General features: G+C 39.8%; 1 protein-coding gene across 1 annotated transcript in view; it reads left to right on the top strand.

Annotated features, from left to right (window-relative positions):
- Window positions 1-14,102, top strand: part of LOC115775456 (protein shisa-8-like) — a gene marked incomplete at its 3' end in the record, with an annotated part of 44,887 nt that extends 30,785 nt beyond the window's left edge. The window contains 2 exon segments of the mRNA XM_030722992.1: window positions 13,967-13,983; window positions 13,986-14,102. Of these exon segments, the coding sequence (XP_030578852.1) occupies window positions 13,967-13,983; window positions 13,986-14,102 (134 nt within the window).
- Between the last annotated feature and the right edge of the window lie 285 nt (window positions 14,103-14,387).

Here is a 14,387-nt window from a genome sequence, read left to right as displayed (position 1 = left end):
TCTGGAAGAAGCCTCTGTATATCTGGATCCAAGCATCAAGCATGTTGATTAGAGTGTGCTGTGTGCATGCCCATTGATAGTTCACATTGCTGGCTAACCAGCTGCATCCCCTCACCCACAAATAGCGCCCATCTGGGAGGCACAGTGCTGCTACATCTCATTGCTCATGCAAAGTGCATTCAAAAATGAGCAGAGTTAAGATTTGCCATTCATCCATCCGTCCTGTTGTGTTCTTTGAATTGTGTGTATCTCACCTTCCTGAACAAAGCCTACAGCGCTCTGGGCAAACTGGCCATGCCAGTGCCATGTGTCTGTGCCTGAGGTTGTAATCCAAGGTCACTTAGCTCCACAATTCACATGCCACTATCAGCATTTACTACATCCTGCCATTGTGAATAGATGAGGGCATGCTATAGCAGTTCTAATTCATCAGTGCTGCCTTAGCCATGTCATATTTACAGTACATGACATGAACAGATGGGGGGTTGCGTTAAAAGAATGGATAAAGAAGTGAATTTATCCCTTTGTCCAAATTTAAAGGGTGGATAGAGAACTCAAGTGGCAGTTTTGTACAGCTGCAGGAAAAATGTACTATTACATTTCATCCCCAAAACAGTATTCACATCACGAGTCCTAAAACGCGTTCTGAAAAACTCCTCAAAGCGAGACGCATAACTGAACCTCTAGTATATGCATGCAAGTCTAAATATTATATAAGAGACAAAAAAAAAAAAAATCCAGTAATGAATGCATATGTTAGAGGCTCCTGCAATGAGAGGTTCAAGATGTTCAGACAGAAATGTGGTAGAAAAGATCAATATGTCTATTTCCATGTAAAGATGGCTGGTGTTGAGTTGATAGCGCACTAAGTACCTGTATATCGTCAATAATATTAAAGCTTCACAGGATGATAGGTGTTCTGCTGACAAACGTGCGTCTGTGTGTGGAGGTGTATTCATGCGTGGGTTATGTGTGCGTCACACTGATGAATGTTTGAGAACAAATCCCTTGAGGAGAATGAATCTTTGTGCGTGCATGCGTGTATATGTACGTGTGTGTGTGTGTGTGTGTGTGTGTGTGTGTGTGTGTGTGTGTGTGTGTGTGTGTGTGTGTGTGTGTGTGTGTGCATGTGTGTGTGTATGTATGTGTGTGTGCATGTGTGCGTTTTGTTGTTTCTAAAATAAAGATGGCCCAAAATAATGAGTGCAGGCAGTGACTCAGAGGCTGACATATGGTATTTTCTGTGACATCATCTTTAGCAACACCACAGTCTCAGGATTGAGATCCTGCCAGCAATTGGTTCATGCAGCTTCCAGCATACTGGCTTTGATTTTTTTTTTTTTTTCCCACTTTCTTTTTTTCACAGTTTTCACTTTTTTCACAGTTTCTTTTTGTTGCCTTATCCAACTATGTCAACACATTAAATTCATTCATATGTAGCTACCAGGAATATCTATGTATCACTGTGGAATTTTCAGAGAACCGAAAGGTGATGATATGAAGCAGCTTTATTTGAAGTCATTGCAGCACTTTTTGAATCAAGTTGCAATTAAAAAGCACCTCATACAAGGACATCAAATTGGGTGAGAACAGTAGAGGCATGCCCAGATTTTTTAAACGAGAAAACAGGAGTTCCAGTTCTTTCTGGAGCCTCTTTTATTTGCACTTTATTTTACTCATTTTACTTTGACTCTATGTTTTCTCTTCTGTAACTGTTTGGATAGGTTTAGGTACTAAATTAGACATTAACTTCTGAACATCCACCAGGACACTAGCAAGTCATTTAGGGTTAGGGTTGGTCTTTGCACATCTTCAGAAACAAGAAGAATTTACATTTCAAATAAAGTCTCACACATTTTGGAATGATAGTTTTTTTTTTTTTGCTAAAAGCTTTTTAATTTGAGTGTTCCCTGTAATAGACTGGCAGTCTATCCTGCCATATGAAAGCAGGATGGATGGATGGATGGATGGATAGATTGCACGCGGGCTCATCACATCTGTTTCAAGCATTCAGGGACTCCTACTGAACTCTGACAGATGAACCTGCACATTGACAAATGACACTAATATTCTGAAGCCACCAGGTTCTGTCCAGCACACGCCATATGGTGAGCTGAGAGGGGGGACCATGCTGTGTTACGAGTTCTGTCTCCGATAACAGGATTAGCTTTATCATTTGTTGCTGAGATTTAATAGTCTGATGATATATCTGACTATAAGACTGCCCTAAGCTTTGTTAACTAGAAGTGAAGCTCATATTGAAGTAAGATGCTGGTTTAAGGGGTCATTTCAGTCAGCTCACTTCTTTACCTCTCACTTCAGCTCTTCATTCAGAAAGTTTAAATCTATTTGTTCAGCTGAAGAACAACATCTGAAGCTGGCGTGTGCATCTCCACACTGTGGCTCCCCGAACAAACTGAATTCTTGATTAGATGGATTTTCTATTCAAAAAATGATACCCATACATACAAAAACCTAAGTGGACCAATGACCAGTGTGAGGTCATCCAAATCTACACACACACTCATGTAAGTGGATGAGAGAGTGTGCATGAATGCAAACAGGCCCTGGCACATCAGGCACTCAGCCATGCCAAGGGACATTATTTGGCAGCTGTCAGCTCTAATAGGAATATAGCAGGGTGGGAGACAGATCCAGGCTCTGTACCAAGCCTACAATGGCGCACTATCTGGCAGCTATGGCATAGTTGCACGTCTGCTGTATACATGTATCTGTGCATGGCTGTCTATGTGTCAAAGGTACTGGGGTATCAAACACCCCTGCGATATGATGCATGCTACCATTTATCCCACTACAGTGGCATTTATGTGGGGGATCTTGTCCTCTGTGTGTGTGTGCACGTGTGTCTGTGTGTGCGTGTGCGTGCATGTGTGTGTGTTTTGTCTTCCTCTGACAGCAGTAGTGGGATAAAGTGCTGTGAAGAACTGATGAAAAGAGACTTCAAGTGTTGACTCTGTCATTTCAAAACACTACAAGACAAAAAGAAGGAAGAAGAGATGAAGAGGCAGATAAATTCAAATAGTGCGCTTGCAGAAACACACACACACACACACACACACACACACACACACACACACACACACACACACACACACACACACACACACACACACACACACACACACAGAGCTAGGTTTGAATTCCACTAAATCTAAATTTCTGCCTTCTCCTGTTACTTTCAAAGGTTTCATTTTGCACTTTGCTGCTTTAAACAGCCCATTCAAAGGCAGCAGTTTTGAAACAATCACTTTGAACTTTAATTAACATAACAATCAGCTGCTGAAAAAAACTGAAACAAATGTGAAGTAGAGTGAAAATCATGTGTACTGTAATCATATTGCTAGTGAAGTCGTGTTCCTGAATATAAAAACAAACCAGCTTATTGAGTCATGAGGCCAAGATTAAGAAGCGATTTGTTTGTTTAGTTTTGAGGTTTTAATTAATAATGAGTTATATATAAAAGAAAAAAAAAACAGACCTCACATGGGGTCATAAATGTGAGCAAATCCTCTATTTTTTTTAAGTTTTAAAGTTTCCTTTCTGCACCCTGGAAGATTTTTTTATTTTTTTTTGCTAACAATTCCCGCCTACTGTAACCTCGCTAAATTACCACCCATGAGAATTAGGGATGAGTCACTCCTATGTGGCATCAATTAACTCCCCCTAGGCACAACTGTACGTGGGAGACTGGCAGCTATGCATGTGTGTTTGCGTCTGCCTGCGTGTGCATGTGCGTGGACACAGTCAGTGTTTGTGTAGGTTAGTTGGGTGGCACAACTGTAGGTGGCAAGCACCATCACACACGATTATACACCATACAGTCGTTAGAAACAGCAGGGTTTCGGCTCCATGCTCAGTTTCATGCTAGGTTATTTGCCCCTGGAATCATCTATGGGGGGCCCTTGTAATATAAACTAACCTGCTGTGACAGTGAAGAGTGATTCAGCTACAAATGCTGTGGTAAAGACCCAGGGGAGTAAATGTGTTTGTGTGTGTATTTGTGTGTGTGTGGAACAATACTGAATGTCTTATTACATGACTGTGGGGTATTTTTCTCACTTTATTTTTAGCATCAAACACTCTTTGACAATTGAAAACAATAGTGCACATTTAGTTACACAACCAGGACCGGGCCACTGCAAGGTTGTGAAACACAACTGTACGGATGCACTGAATTAGTTTCACAGTGTTTGACTCCATAGCCCTGTTTGATATGCAATTTAACCATGAAAAAACAAAAAAAAACAAAACTGGCCTTCTCCTCTCCATGGAGGAAAAACAATGTTTTCCTGGAAGCAAGAGCTGTGTGGTTTTGCTCAAATTACACACAGAAACTGTGCGTCTTTGATATTTCTTTTCTTTAATATTTGCAAATTGCATTCCATCACAATCCACTTGTTAAGGTGACATCACAAATGCACACGTGCATGCAGCTGCGTGAGCGTGCAAACAAGTGAGGTGTGACTTAATCGTTTTGGACTTTTACTCACCCGTGTGAATTTTCTTTCATGTCACAACAGCAAAACAATAAGTGCTTACAAGAGCTCATAAAGATAGCCTTTAGCTGCTCTACTGCAGCACTTGATGGATATAATGTTTGCCTGTTTTCAGACATCTTAATATAAATGTGTCACATGCATGTGTCACATACATCAGGGAAACAGCCATACACTAAGTGATCAAATAAAAGCCAGTAGTTATGACCAGCAAGAAGATTGGAGAATATGAACAAATCAATGTTTATCACTAATAAAGTCCAGGTAACAGAAATGTAGTCAACTACAACAACACACATGCTCAGTAACACATTCCTGCAATAAATCCATCAATACAGCTGATAGAATTTGTACAATAGTCCTCAGCCACAGCTTATTTCTTTATATATTCTTAGAAAAACTGGAAAGAGCTGCAATAATTTATTGAATATGTGTAAACATATGTGAAAATACAGTATAAGGCAAAAACAGGCTTTGTACAACTGATGAGTTTGAAAGTCTGAATGCTCTAAGGCAACTTTCCTGCCATTTTCTTAAGGAACACCTCTCCAGGCTTCTTGAAGGACATTCAAAGCTCTTCTTCTAATGTTTCTGCCTTTTGTTCTGTTCTCTGTCAAGATGATCCCACACTGCCTCAATAAAGTTGAGGTCAGGGCTCTGGGGAGGCCAATCCATGACTGATAGTGTTCCATTGTGTGTTTTTCCATCCAGGTTTGGTTTTAATGCATTGGCAGTGTGTTTGGGAGCCATTGTCATGCTGAAAAATGAAGCCGTTGCCAATCAGACGCGTTACAGATGGTGTTGCATGGTGGATCAAAAATGATGCTTTTTTTTTTCATAATTCCATCAATTCTGAGACCTCCAACACCATTGGCTGAAATTCAGCCCCAAACCACAGCAGAGCCTCCACCGCGTTTTAAAGACAGCCACCCTTTCACTGAGGGTAGATGGCTCAGCTGGAGGTCCAGATGCATCTCTTAGGTCCTGTGCCAGCTCTTGATTTTTTTTTTCTATTTATTAAGGACATGACTTTCAGATACTGTTCATCTGCTGCAGATTTTTTTTCTTTTTTAGGCCTGCCACATCTTCTTTTGTTCTCCACTTAACCAGTTTCCTCATTTTTTTTAAGAACACACTATCGAACTGATCTCAAAATGTAAAAAATCGGGATGATGAGATGATGTTAATCAATAGCAGCTTATTGCTGTTTCAAGTAAAAATCAAAGTGGAACACCTTTCATAACTGTTTCCTGATGTAATTACTGCAGTGGAAATGGACATCACAGGGACAGGAAAAGTAGTCCTCTCCACCAGTGAGGTCAAATAAGAGTACTGTTTGAGAGTTTGTTTGCTTTTTTTGTTGTTCATGTTGTTTTTAACACCCATGTGCTACTTTATTAACGACTTTAGTTTCAGAAGTGTTAACCTAATAAAATTACACATTTAATTAAAACCCAGATTATGGCATGACTTTCAGTGCAAACCTCTCATCAGCCTCTTGGTATGACTTATACTAACGCCTGCATGTGTTTAGCTTTAAAAAAAGCAACAATATCTTAACATAAGAAATGACTACTCAATCTTTCAAATACAAAAACACACAAGACTTCTGTGGTCCTTTTGATTCTGAAGAACAACAGCCTATAAAAAAGCACATTACACATTTCTCTATTTAAAAAAAGGAAGCTTTTAACAGTTTTATCTATCGTCTCTGCTTTAGTGTGAATAAAATTAAAGGGAAAAAACTTAAGAAGCACACTGTCAAACACACAGTCTAATCAAGCGCCACATGTTTCACCCTTGAGAAGGTTCATGCTGCGTGAATATCAGCGCAATTTCAAGAGACTAATCCTTTTCCCTACAAACGTCTGAATGATCACTAATTGCGCACGACTGAAAGGATTCCACGACGGTAGATGGCTGACTCCATTTGAAGCAATTACCACACATATTAAACTGCTTGACTGGAAAACACACTCATGCTCAGTTGGTGGGCTCATAAGGGCTTTTAATTTGTCGCTGTTATCAGTTTGAACAGCTCCACGGCTGCAAGGTTTTTGAAGTTGATTATGTTTTATCAAATATAATTTTGTGAGAAAACAGAAGTAGCTTGTAATATTTGGTGTTGTCTTACTCTGCAGTGTTTAGCAAGTTTTGTTCAGGACACAACTGAGCATGTGGTGCTCCGAGCCTATCAGACTGCCCGGAGATGTTTCTGTGGAGTTTTCCAGAAGTTCCACCAAACCTCACGGGAATAAAATCCTCGGTGGCAGATATTTCCTGCCTTCTGCTGAATTTTTTAATAAGTTTGGGAAACTACAGTATGTGCATCAACTTTTGTTCATTATTCAGGTTATATAACACCTTGTGTAACAGAGGAACAATTTTACTGGAAATGAGCCTTACTGGGAAGCATACCTCTGACCTCTGGCATCAACAAAACATTTTTGACCAGAGAAATGCTGGTTGTGTGGGAAAATCCAAGTAAATCAGCAGTTTCTGAAATACTCAGACCAGCCCATCTGGCACCAACAACTAAATCAGCTTCCTTCTCCATTCTGATGCTCAGTTTGAATTTCAGCAGGTTGTCTTGACCACGTCTACATGCCTAAATGCACTGAGTTGCTGCCATGTGATTGGCTGATTAGATATTTGCATTAATGAGCAGTTTAACAGGTGTACCTAACAAAGTGGTGCATATTTTATACATTTTCTGTATATTTTATACATACCGTTTTATGTTCTGTATATTTTTAGATTATATTAGACTATTTTTATTTTAGAAAATCTTAGAAAGTTTGACTTTCTATTGCATGGCACTGAACAGGAGTGGTCCTCCAATCTCATTGTACAACCTGTATAATGACAATAAAAGCATTCTATTCTATTCTATTCTATTCTATATGCATTAAATATAACAACATAGAAAATACACTGTGGAGTTCAAACCAAAACCGCCATGGCAGCCCTTTTACAAACACCATACGGCTAGATTAAAGGTTTTTTGGGGAGAGTTCAGAGGCATCAGTGTCATGCTGGATGACTATGAACATAGCACAGAGGTAACAGGTCTACTAATTCGAAGCTCAGTGGCTTCTCCAGCCTGCTTGTTCTTGCTTGTAACTCAATTCCAATTTTCCATCACTGTTTAAGTGTATGCATGATACATAAAAGCATGCCGTAAAGTTCTATATCACTGTGTATGAGTGTATTTACATTTGTGAAAGTAGCTTGTAGTGTAAAACACTTTTAGTGGTCAGTAAAACTAGAAAAGCACAATATAAACACAGGTGCATTCACCAACATGATGCTAGCAGAATAAAACACAAATTTCATAGAGAATATTGGCTTAACCTTCAGAATGGGTCACTTTATATGTCCAGTTTGTGGAAAAACAATCTGAGGCAGGCACACTATATCATGTCTACTTAATGCTGTGTCATGTGTGTAGGTCTACAGTTTGCTGCATCTGCTTCCTGCAATGTGTGGTGTTGTTTGAAGTCCAGTATGTTAACACTTACCACTTTCCCCCTTAGCATGAAAGGGCCAGATTTCCCTCAGCATTTAGACTGGGGGGATTCTCTTCTGATAGGAGGTTTACACGGTATATGATTTTTTTCAGAACTAAAGCATTTTCTCTATATATTTTTGCCATGCAACTGTGACGTACCTCGTACAACAATGTAGAGAAAGTCAGTGTGCCAGCAGATCCATGAGGTAAAACATGTGCCATTAATGCAAAGATCTGTCACTGTTTGAGCCATTTTGTGAATGTGAATATGAAGCTCCGATGTCCTCATATCACTCTGTATCATTTCAACAGTGCTAATAATGCAAGTTGGTATAGTTTTTGACTATTTCCCCAGGGAAGAGAAGCAAGAGAGGAAGGGCTAAGAATACTAAAGGGGAAGAAAGAGGGAAGAGGCTGGAAAAGAAAGTGGGCCAAAGGGTGAGAGGCTGAGAGAGCAGACACAACGGTGAGAGAGTGCAAGACAAGCAGAATCAGATGGCTGCAAGGGGAAGGAAGATGGAGACGATGGGTTGAGGACGTGATACAGGGAGAGATAAAAGGCTTGTAGCAATGAAAATAAAGACATGGGAGAGATAACAGGAGGAGAGGGGGGCAGAGACCCAGAAAGTTGAGGAGATAAGACAGGATTAGAAGAGAAGAGAAAGAAAGAAAAGATGTTTCCAGGGAGATAGAGGATGCAGAGAACAACAAATACTCAACAGTAGCCCTCTTAAGCATTCTGGACAGGGCCGAAGAAAGAGACAGTATGTGTGCATATGTGTGTGTGTAGGGGGGGGGGGGGGGGGGGGGGGGGGGGCTGCTTCAGTTTGCTTTATTGCCATCAAGAATGAAAGAGGAGGATAAGAGAGGAAGACAAATGGAGTAATGGATTGGAAGTGGACACATATTAATGAGATGAGGAGCAGAAAATGTATTAGCTAGCAAGCGGAAAATCAAAGGCCAATTGAGATTCATGTGTGGGTACAGTATATGGCATACGCTATCCAGTCTGTAGATATAGTTTACGGGCATTTATTATGCTTCCAGGTCCTTTTAGTTACTAATATCCCTGTGAAAATCACATTTTTGTTTTCTAAATTTGTTTTGGCCATGCTAGTTTCAAAAGGAAAGTACTAGAGCTAAAATGGTATTATATTCAAGGGAGCAGCCTTGTACAACCTCAGCCTGTTGCTATGTAGCGCCACTGGAGCAGCAGATAACTGTTTGAAGGTGTAGTAGGCAGCAATCTTGAAATGCAACAAATTTAAAAACTGACAGCTGTCACCTCTGTTCTAAGCCCCTCCCACTAAACGAGAACATGCCTCTTAAAAGACACCTGTGCTACACTTCGGCTTCACTAAAGACTTGAACCATATTGTCCAAGGGCCAAGTCCTCTGTTTAACCTGTTGAGCCATGACATTACACACCGCTTTTGTGTGTTTCATGTTCTTCTTTACTACAAAAGCAAATGAGTGAATTTTAATTTGATTACCGTATTTTCCGGAGTATAAGTCGCACTTTTTTTCATAGTTTGGCTGGGGGTGCGACCTATACTCCGGAGCGACGTATATGTGACATTTATAACACATGAACCAAAATACTCCAGCCACTTGACGTCTCCGTGAACTGCAGCTTTAAGGCAGTCTTGCGTAACCTGTGGGCGCAGTGGATGGAGAGCACAGCTTAACGGCAACTGGGAGAATGCGCCACCCAACTTTCCTGGAAGTCATTGGATGGATCAAGAAAACATGGGCTTCAGTGACAAACCATCCTGTTGGGATTCAGAAAGGCTGGAATAATTGGAACTGCAGCTGACGACGAGTCTGACTAACGCGACACAGAAGAGGAAGCGGCGCTTCGTCTACGGAGTGTACGGAATTGTTTAGAAGTGACACCGAGGATGAAGAATTCAATGGATTGATGGTTTGGTTAACTTGTTAGTATGTTCTTTATGCTATGGTTATCTGAATAACTTAATGTTACGTTAACATACCGAACACGTGTTCGTTGTGCGTCATGTAGCTGAATGTGCTACGTTAGCATAACGTAGGCGTAACCGTGTTCGTCCTGTTCTTTAATCCATTATTATTTTAAATTGCCGTTCAAGATGGAATTTCTGCTCTGGGTCTCGGATTCTATCAACCCCCCCCCCCAAAAAAAGTGCGACTTATAGTCCAGTGCGACCTATATATGTTTTTTTCTTCTTTATTATGCATTTTTTGGCTGGTGCGACCTATACTCCGGAGCGACGTATAGTCCGAAAAATACGGTACATTTAAGTGAAATTAAGATTTTTGGCACAATAGAGTTTGCTTAAGATTAAAAAGTAAATAGACAGAAACTGAAGGTTGTATTTTCTGTATTTCCTCAAGGGAATGTTGCAGGAAGAATATCAGTTCCATAGCTACACACTGCATGGCAGAGTCAGATCAAGAATCAATATTACTGGCCATGAATGTTGACTCGCTGCAGCCAACAGACAGCAAACCAAAAACTACTGATATTATAAGTTAAAGAAATTCAGTTCAGTTCAGTTTTATGTAAGTAGCGGCAAATCACAGCAAACAGTCGCCTCAAGGTGCTCATAAGGTATATAATATATAATATAATCAAACTTTCACCTTAGGCAATAATAAATACTTTATCCATACAGTTGTAATATAATGGCAAGCGCTGGATAACAGAAGGTGTGTTTTGCACATAAAGGACTGTGTTACAAGTAGTGCAAAGACTATTAGGATAAATATTGTATAGATAATAAGCTACACTATATACAGAGGTAATTTTATTCTACATTAATAGTATAAGAGTCCTAAAGACTTCAGGACCAAACCCGGGACACCAGATGCTGAACCAGGATGTATAAACAGAATTAATAAAACTTACTAGAGGTGTGCAAAGGCTGGCAGAGAAGTAGTGCTGAATAGGATGGCAAAATCCAACAAAAAATGTAACAACATTAAATCTAAAAGGAAAAACAGGATAAAAATCAGAAAGGAATACTTAAACACTGGAACGCAAAGCCACAGCAAACAAGTCAAATACACAAGAAAGACTATTGCTGTGTCTTAAATCACATTTATGCTTTGAGTACATAAGTGTGTTCCCTCTGTCAAGTGCTCCAAGAGCACTCACAACAGTCATAAAGTTGAGTGATGGCTACTCTACACTTACTGCCCCGAGTCCTCACTTTCCTTCCTTTCTGATGGCAGCAAACAGTTTTCATCCAGTTGATAAAAGATTCAACAGCAGCACTGACAATGCCAGCTGGCTAACAGCAGCAGATTTTCTTCAGTCACTGCAGGTTCTCAAAGTGCAGTAGCTAGCACCGCGATCACAGCAAATGGTGTTTCTAATAAGTGCACAATTTGCCGTGTTTGACCTGAAACAGTACTGTTGAAATCCAACTAGACATGTAAGTTGCTAGTGCAGGCTACTAGAGAGGAGACGGAGACACACAGCACATGTATAGACAAGATTAATTTGTTTATATTATTCAAGCGTTGATGTCTGTGAAACTATGCACCTCATTTGGGTTGACTTTTAAAGAAGATTGCCTTGTATATGAGAAGCTGCAATCAAAATATTTCTCCAGGACTCTAAAGCCACTGGCAGAGAGCGAGCATCCAAATAGTTCAGGGACTTCAAGCATCCATCACTCTGTGTTGTTGAGTTCATGATCATAGAGCCATAGATCCAGGTATTTACCCCAAAAGAATTTGAAGGCCTGAGCTCAAACAAAGAGTGCTTATAAAACTTTTCTTTATTCTTTTTTATGCAAACCTGAAATTTCGCATAAATTTAAAGAACTGAGATGGAATGACCCATAAGACACGGAAGCTTGCAACATTCATTGCCTCTTACATGTGTATTGTGTTTAATTGCACTATATTGTGCTGATGTTCATGTTTTCATGCTCACTGCTCTCATGACCACAGGCAACCATTTCACAGCAGGATAATAAAAAGACAATTGTTTTAATGCATTTTGGGAGGCTGTGCAAAGGTTTCAACAGTGAGATTAACAGTGAGGAAATATTCATGGCTGTCAGCTCTGAGGTCACAGCTGATTTGTCGACTATGTTACTGTAATTTCCTTGTCAAAAACGACACGTTGATGGCGTGATTTCTGTCATCATGTGCAGAAACACTAGAAAGCTGGCAAGAACCAATTATAGACTGAAGTCAACAGTAGAAATATATGTGTCAATATAATAATCAGCAAGTGTTTTTCTTCTCTTGCCTTATTAAAAGGAAATAGTGGCAATGAGACTTTGGTGTTCTCACCATTGTTTTTAAGTTTAGCAATTAACCCGCGATTACATGTGGCAAGGGTCGCAGTTTTGAAACCATCGTTTGTATTAAAAACAATCTTTGTTCTTTGCAGTCTTGCAGAATAAAGACATGACTTTCAAACCTCACAGTTTAAAAATAAATAATCCTGTCAACACATCACAGAAAACAGCAAATGATTTCTTCATCTGCAGTAGATAAACAATGCAAAGTAAAAGTACACACACACACACACACACACACACACTGCGGTGTTACAATCAGTTTGATATCAAGTATGACTTAAGCAGAAACCATGCATGAGCTAATAAGTTATCTATGTACCTGGTTGTGTAGGAGTGATGCAGTTTGGGACTCATACGTGTCCAAGCCTGCGTTTAACTTTGCAGTTCCTTCTGTCTGCTGCACCTCTTTCACTGCAGTCGCTCTCCCCAAACTGAATATTTGGCTTTGTTTGTCAATCCACTGTTTATTCCAGATAATAAAAACATGTTGCCTGGCTTCCATTTCCTCTGCCATTTGCTGTGATCTCCTCTCCAAAAAAGTTTGGCTTTCTCTTTCTCAGCCTGTTTGGTCCATTTTACTTACTCTGAACTAAACATGTAAAATTTGTGCTGACATTATGATGCGTAAAGGTCATTAATTTAAGTATGTTTGAGATTCATTGGCAGGTGTCCATGTTACATATTTGCCTAACCAGGTATTTAGAATCTGGTTAGCCAGCTTTTGTTAAGCTCAGCATTTTTAATTAAATGTATGCATACCACCGAGAATAACCTTCAAATATAAAACCCACTTGTATAAATGAAGACCCAGCTGTTACAGCTGAATCAAGACGTTTGTTTTGTTTCTGTTTTTCTTTTCTTTTTTTCAAATCAGCTGTGCTGTTCACAGTCTTTACATGCACCCTACAGCAAGTAAAGAATACCCCAAGGAGCAGTACACCCACATGGCCACTAATTAGTTTCGAGATTCAAGTAACGTCGTGCTGTGCATCACATATAATAGTCGGTCCAAGTGCTTGTTTACAGCTGCAAGTTCTGTGTGCTCCTAAAGAGTTAAATCTGCAGGCCTTTTCCTGCCTGTGTTCCAGTTTTCAAGCGGCATCAGAACTTGTTCAAAGGCATCAAACAGTAAAAGACAGCAAGAGGGGAAGTTGTCTTATTTCTTATAAATGATTGACGCTCCCAACTGGCAAACAACCAGAGACTCATCCTTTTTATCCTCACTTCCACTAGCTTGAGTTTAATTCAGAGCATTTTCTGTTTTATTGATGTAAATAATCTTTATCCTCAGGTAAAACTATTGAGATAAAGGTTGCTGTGCTATTTCTTTTTAAACAATGGCAGTTCATATTTTATCCACATCAACATGTTTTGTTTTTTTTTTTCTATTGTTTATTATCTTTCTGACGGTCCCAACTAAGCAATCTTTTAAACACTCTCCCTCTGGTCCTCTTTGTTTCAGCACTCGCTCTCTCTCTTATCTTTGCCTTATATCACACTCTTCTCCTCTCCTCGTCCCTTTTTTGTGGCTATGCATGAGTGCACTTGTGAAAGCTCGTTAGACAATTTGTTTGTCTGTTTTTCAGATTGTGTGCAGGATTCTCAAAGTGTGTAAATGTTGTTTTTCTTCTTCCCTCCAGGACTTTGACAGAGCTTCTGAGCAGCCCGGGGAGGGAGGAGCAGTGGATGGTACTGGTGTTCATCATCCTATAGGGACAAATGGTATCTCTGCCAGGGCACTACGCTCCAACAATGGCAAGTTCTGGTTTTTGGCACGTATGAGTTACCATGCAAGCAAACTGCGCTGACAACAGATGATTGTGGAGCTATCAAGCTCAGCTTAAGCTAAAACCTTTACCAGTTAAATTTTACTAATTTGGCAATAATTTCTACATTTGTGGTATTTCAACTATTTGTCTATACTTTAAATTGTCTCTATTAGTGATTCCTGTAGTGATTCCTGATGTGTTTGATATGTTTATAATAGCATGCCATTACCAGACAGAGGCCCCAAAGAAATAACCAAAGCACTGAAGGTCTTTTTTTTTTCACTTACTTACA

This window comes from Archocentrus centrarchus, unplaced genomic scaffold (assembly GCF_007364275.1).
Source record: "Archocentrus centrarchus isolate MPI-CPG fArcCen1 unplaced genomic scaffold, fArcCen1 scaffold_140_ctg1, whole genome shotgun sequence".
Lineage (NCBI taxonomy): Eukaryota > Metazoa > Chordata > Actinopteri > Cichliformes > Cichlidae > Archocentrus > Archocentrus centrarchus.
The sequence above is the reverse complement of the archived record's forward strand: the minus strand, read 5'-3'. Positions and strand labels throughout refer to the sequence as shown.